Raw genomic sequence first — 6,050 nt, 5'->3', positions numbered from 1 at the left:
AGCATGCTCCGCAGTATATTATGGCAACAGCGGAGAAGGGATTGTTATATAACCTAGCAAAATCAAAAAGTCAAATAAATCAAAAAGGGAAATGTAACAGATACCCAGAGGAAGCAAAACAAAAAACCGAGCAACAACGAATCACTTTTCTCCGAGCAATAAAACAAAACTAGGAGATAGAAGCGATACAAGGAACATATCGAAAATTGGGAATAATAGTTGTTTGACATCCAAATCTATCTAAAAGGATCAGTTTTTAAACATTATTTGCAACTTGTGTTTCCATTTGTTCAAACCCAGATAAACGGTTAATGCCTTACTGGTGTACTAAACATGAGTTACAGCAGACCATATGGGAATCAATAACATATAGACCTAGAAAATAACACAGACAAACCAAAAACAATCTGAAAAAGACTATTCCACAATACTGATGAAATGCTTTGATGGTAAAATATCTCTAAGCTAAAGTTACATAGGCAGCCATGTGCAAGGAGAAAAACATGTAAGTAGGAATTCAACAAGACCACAAAAACATACCAGCATTGGATCCATCACTTACGGGGAATTCGACGGAACAGTTGACAATACAATTGCCCATGATATTAGCCACGCTATTTTTCTTTAAGAAAAAGCAAAGAAACGTTGTGGACGAGCTAACGAAATGTTCAATATGTCCACCTATTCCCTAACGGTTCGTTATTCTTTCAGACACTTGAATCCTGTGCCACCCACGGTGCCATTCGATCCACTTGACATCTATTCCAATGTTGTCATGTCTATACCTTTAGTAAATATTTCTCAAATGTATTCCCATCAAAATCTCTGTCGTCAACCGGAAAAGGATCTTTCTTTTTCTAACATTTGACGAGAGAATTCCAATTTAAGAATTCAATGTACTGCACAGATATCACTTTGCATCTCTAGCATCCCAATAAAGCAAACGCCACTGTGGCATGTTATGTAAAAATCCTCTTAGCTTCGAAAAACATTGTGTGTTACCAAAAAAGTGCATCGAGCTTCGAATCTCACATGTCTTGATAGCATTTTAACATTCGTCTTTGTTTATTGGATGGAATGTATTGATGATGTCATTTTCGTACATTACACGTAGGGCAGCAATCAATGTGCATTGTATGATGTAATTACATTCGTCCCGTAAAAACTATCGGGTAATAGAGATCACGAAATGAGTACGGACCCTGTGTCGTCGTATTTCCTAGAGCATGTATCAGTACGTCATAATTATTACACATTCGTGTTAGAGATCAATGAACAGAAATCACTTTTTTAAACAAATATCAATTCCAAGTCAAGAAAGAGGTTCGCCCATTTTCTTGTCCAAGGCTTCTCAATCAAGTTAAATCGTTGTCGAAACGATCGATAATTACTTTGCTCCAGTTTTTCGAAATAGATATGTGTAAAGAGAATACAGAAACGATGGAAATGAACACACTATGGTTATTAATGAATAATTTGTTGTTGAAAATTACATTCCTGTTCCTGGCTAATTACAACGTCTCAGCTTAGATGATTTCGTCCTAGAAGAACAAAGGAAGAGAAATGTGAACTATTTCGTCATATCAACAGGATAAATGCATTACAAACAAAATTAACCCTCTCACCCCTCCCATCAGGAATTTGTCCCAAATTACAACATACCGACAAAGTCGAGTTGGGCTTTAACTGATCTTATACTTGCTGGGGCTGATTGTTTTTGCTTTTGTTGAATCGATTTTTGTATGGAGAATGTCCGGCAGGGCAACTGCTGGCATCAAGGGATGTTTCATCCGTCGTGTAGCAACAGCTCGTCGAATCAGACAGCAAACGAACGACCACCAACTTGACAGGCTGCTCGTGTTGTATAGGATTCCGTGCGATACATTTGGATGATTCGTTCGTGACTGGCCGATCGTCCAAAGAATTGCTTCTTGACCGAGTTTCCGTTCTACGATCTTGTTTAATGGCCGATTGACGTTGTGGTAGAATCTGGGTAGTGGGTTGAGTACCTACGATCCTGAAAGAAGTCGATCTGTATTGCGGTTCTGGATGCGATTCGTTGTTGAGGATGGGAACGATTTCTGCCATGGGCAAGTTGACAGTTAATGAAGGTCTCATTGTGTAACTGAAATCCAACAATTGTCGTAGACGCCGACTGGTTGCATTCATCGACACGCCCATCATTTCCTGACTATACTCACGGCGACGTCGACGTCTACTTAGAAATCGAAATGAAAATTTCTCCCAGGCAGAACGAAACTAATTGATTTAAAAACGAGTCAAAACTTAATTCTTTTTGTTTAAGCATTCATCGTTTACCTGCGTGTTGAGTAGTCCGTAAATCAATGGGTTGAGGACAGCTGACGTTTTAGCAAAAAGCGATGGAATGGTGGCGAATCCAGGTGAAATTCCACTGACAAAGTAAACAACGTTTTCATTGCCATCGTCTTGAAATGAAGACACGTTGTTGTACGAGTTACTAGGGCCGCCAATGAACGTTTCGAAAAGAGCCAAAATGGAATAGGGCGTCCAGGCCGTCATAAATGCGCCGATCATACAGGCCACCATGACGGTGACTCGTTTTTCAGCCGCATTGCTATTGCTGCTCTTGGTACTTTTGTTTCGTTGATTGTTGTTGTCATTCAATTGCTGCTTCACTTCTTGCAAGTCAGCTGTTATTTGCTGGTCGTTTTGTTGTGTCTGCTTCAGCGTAGCCAACGCAGTGTTCCTAAACTTGCCCGTCTGAGCAAAATTTCAAAGTCAATACAATCCAGCATCGAGAACGAAAGACACAGTCCAATCAAAAAACCTTTAAGGACATTGTTTTTATTACCTTTTTGACGACGCGTAAGATGCTGACGTAAGAAGCGACGATAACGATCAAAGGAACGAATAATCCAAGGGCAAACATGTAGAAGATGTACGATCTATTGTTGTCCATTTTAGACTCCCAATTCACCGAGCAGCTGCAAGGTATTTCGTGATATTGGCGGTAGTGAAAGTATATAGTATAAGACCCACTATATAAATGTGTGTACAAACACAGTCACACGCTGCAATTCTATATAAGACTATCCGGATTATAAGGAAAGGCGGATCGTCCATTGAAAAGGAAAACTGTAATTATCGTGCGCGTAGCAGTTCAACCCAAGTACGAATCAATAAGAGGAGCACCAAGAGCATCTTACACATTACGTCTCGATTGTCCGTCGACGTAATTCAAGAAAAGAGAATGACGGCTTTTCAATCAGCAAGATTAATAAATATACATTTGGCTAAGGGGGAAAAGGGGCTCGCAAAATTTGTAAAGTTAGGTAAGGTTGGAAGCGCAGTCTTCTGGTCATTATTTTCAATCCCGTCTATATATGACGGGAACTGAGGTATGCAAAAGACGTAGAGATAAGGCACGTCGAGCATCGCATTACATGTCGGACGAACGTTCGTAAAATGGCAGATTTATAGGGCGTAAGAGTTGATTTTATACGTCCTACCTGATGTGAGCAGCTTCTCTGTCGTACCGTCCCCATCCGAAAAGAGGCGGGCAAGTCACAGCTAAAGAATACGTCCATATAATGGCCAGTAAAAGGGCGGCCCGGCAATGTCCCAGTTGTGCTCCGTTGTTGTTGTTGTTGTTGTTAGCAAAGCCGCTGCCCCGTTTTGCCGGACAGTAGACAACCAACTGACATCGCCACAAGGCCAAAGCTGTTAAAGTTGTTATCGATCCGATTCCTGTTTTGGAGTGGTTCGACCATTGCAAATGGAACATTCCGCTGTTTTTTTTTTTGTCAGATAATCACACACTCACCTGCTGTGGACATAATCATTGCGTAGGCGACGCAGAATTCATGCCCGAAGGGCCATCCAAATTGTAAAGCAGCGGCTGTCGATACGGTTGTTCTGTTGTAACGCAGTGCCAATCGAAGTGCGTCGCACATGCAATGAAAGAAGATTGATGTTGATGTCTATTTAAATTCAATAGAATTAATACCCAAATCCTGCGATAGTTCCATCGGAGCAAGCCAAATTGAGCAGCATCCAGTTGAGGGGGGTCATTTTCTATTAAAGATGCGCCACGTCCAACGCCAAAAAAGAATTAAATATGCAAAATAGAAGCGGAAAGGAGACGATAAGAAAGCCAACTACGTTAAAAAAACAAAACATGTAAACGCTTGTGGGAGGGGAAACGTAGCGAGAAATATAACTACAACAAGATGGAAATGCAAGCTCAAATAAAAAGACTGATATTTTAGGACGTGTGACTTGAATAGGCGGTTGGCAAACGAACGTCAAACATATGTAAACATGTGAATCCAAAAGAGGGGGGAACGAGAGCTGTGTCTATTTTTATCCGAATGGCAAAAAAGGCGTCGTTTCACACATAAGGATGTGATGCAACTGCCACAAGGTGACAATCGTAACATGAATCTCACGAGAAAATACGGAAGAATATGAACGATGCATACAGAGTTTTACTTCTCCATAAATTTAACTTTGACAATTGCACAGTTCGGCGATACGAATTGAATTTATGCTCTACTGCCATCATCTTTTGCTTTTTCTTAGCGTATATCATTGTCAATCAAACTACAGAAGTTGCCTTTGTATTTCCCATCCTAAATGAAATGCAATCGGTTCGTTGCCACTCAAATGTTTTTCAATTTCAACTTACAATCCCCTTGTTTAATAATTCTGAGTGATTGACGTGTTTTTCCCAAATGCACTCGTTGAAATGATCAAGGCAGGAAGGACTAAAAAGAATAACAACAATTAAAAGCAAATACCTGTCGATCATTAAGAATGACAACGACGACGATGGCGTTGGTTATCAAACCCATGATGCTGATGAAGATGAGATAGACGGCCGCCGATTGATACGCCCAGACGGGCATCAGTAATTGTGGCACGATGCCGGACGATCCATTTGCAAACGAATCGTCCGTTAAATCGCCTTCTTCCAATGGCCATTGCCCTCCATCAGTAAAATCCATCTCCATGTTCGGTTTGTTGTGGTTTTTTCTTTACCTCCTACTGACGTCTATCGATGGGCCGTCGTTCGGCGCAGACGGGCATAGATCGGGGTTGAAAAAAGAGTTGCCGATTCTACGAGGATTCACTTTCAAAAGGCAAATCCATCGACGACTGCTATTGTTAATCAAGTTCTTCATTTTTAACACGACTGCGGTCTCGTTCCTGCTGAACTTTTTCGTGCAGTCTGGCCGTTCTAACTCAGCGCCTCCTCTCCATCGGAAAATAAGATAAGCAGGCCACTTGGTCCTTTGTCGTTGAAAATGAGAAAGCCGAAGAGGTTCATCGGCGTTTCCATTCAGTCGATTGATGAAACAGTCGAAAACACAGACATTCACTGCAACTCTTTGACGGCGTCATGTCCAGTCGCTGGCTGGGCCAGACTAAAGTCTGCCTTGAAGAAGACACCGTCTTTTATAGCAGACTTATCTTCTAAAAACATGGGATGGTGCACGAGGAAGAGTGGGTTGCAGCAGCGCAAGATCAGGCACTTTTCACTCCGCGTTGCAAATACACGGCGGTGGGGGTAGGTGGAGGCGCCGCACTAGCGCACCGTGTATAGCCAAATTCTATATAGATGATTGAAGGATGGGTTATGAATTTTACATGTCGATCGTCTCTGGCACAATTTTTTGAAATGAGCTTTAAAAAAAAAGAAGAAATCTGTTCTTGTTGAAATGCAAAGTGCAGATGCTGTAATGTCATTACTTTTTGCGCAAAATTGAATTGCCGGGTAGCTCATTTTATTGATATCAGCATTCTCCCTTTTTTTTTGCTCGTTTGTGCCACTTCAATTTGTTGCCCCCTTTAGCCCTTTCTTATTCAATCTTCTTTTGACTTGCCATTTATTAGCATGTCGGTCGTGTATAATTACATCGTCTGTACTTGGTACGTTGGCTGGCCATTTTTCCCGCTGCAATTGGATGATCGAATTGCGACAATGGCAGCAATACACGCACCATGGGAAACCAACTTTATTGCCCAAAAAAAAAAAAAAAAAAAAAAGGGCGGGGTGAACAAAAGAG

General features: G+C 41.3%; 1 protein-coding gene across 1 annotated transcript; it reads right to left on the bottom strand.

The window, feature by feature from the left end:
- Positions 1 to 1,060: 1,060 nt before the first annotated feature.
- On the bottom strand, positions 1,061 to 5,442 carry LOC130696922 (rhodopsin-like). The gene is made up of 7 exons (XM_057520057.2): positions 4,782 to 5,442; positions 3,989 to 4,056; positions 3,806 to 3,897; positions 3,492 to 3,729; positions 2,834 to 2,966; positions 2,320 to 2,742; positions 1,061 to 2,259 (listed from the first exon to the last, which is right to left on the bottom strand). The coding sequence occupies exons 1-7, from the start codon at positions 4,992 to 4,994 to the stop codon at positions 1,693 to 1,695; spliced, it is 1,734 nt and encodes a 577-aa protein (XP_057376040.1). The 5' UTR covers positions 4,995 to 5,442; the 3' UTR covers positions 1,061 to 1,692.
- Positions 5,443 to 6,050: the final 608 nt, after the last annotated feature.

The sequence above is a fragment of the Daphnia carinata genome, chromosome 5, assembly GCF_022539665.2.
Source record: "Daphnia carinata strain CSIRO-1 chromosome 5, CSIRO_AGI_Dcar_HiC_V3, whole genome shotgun sequence".
Classification (NCBI taxonomy): Eukaryota; Metazoa; Arthropoda; class Branchiopoda; order Diplostraca; family Daphniidae; genus Daphnia; species Daphnia carinata.
Note: the sequence above shows the minus strand (reverse complement) of the source record. Positions and strands in the feature narration are given on the sequence as shown.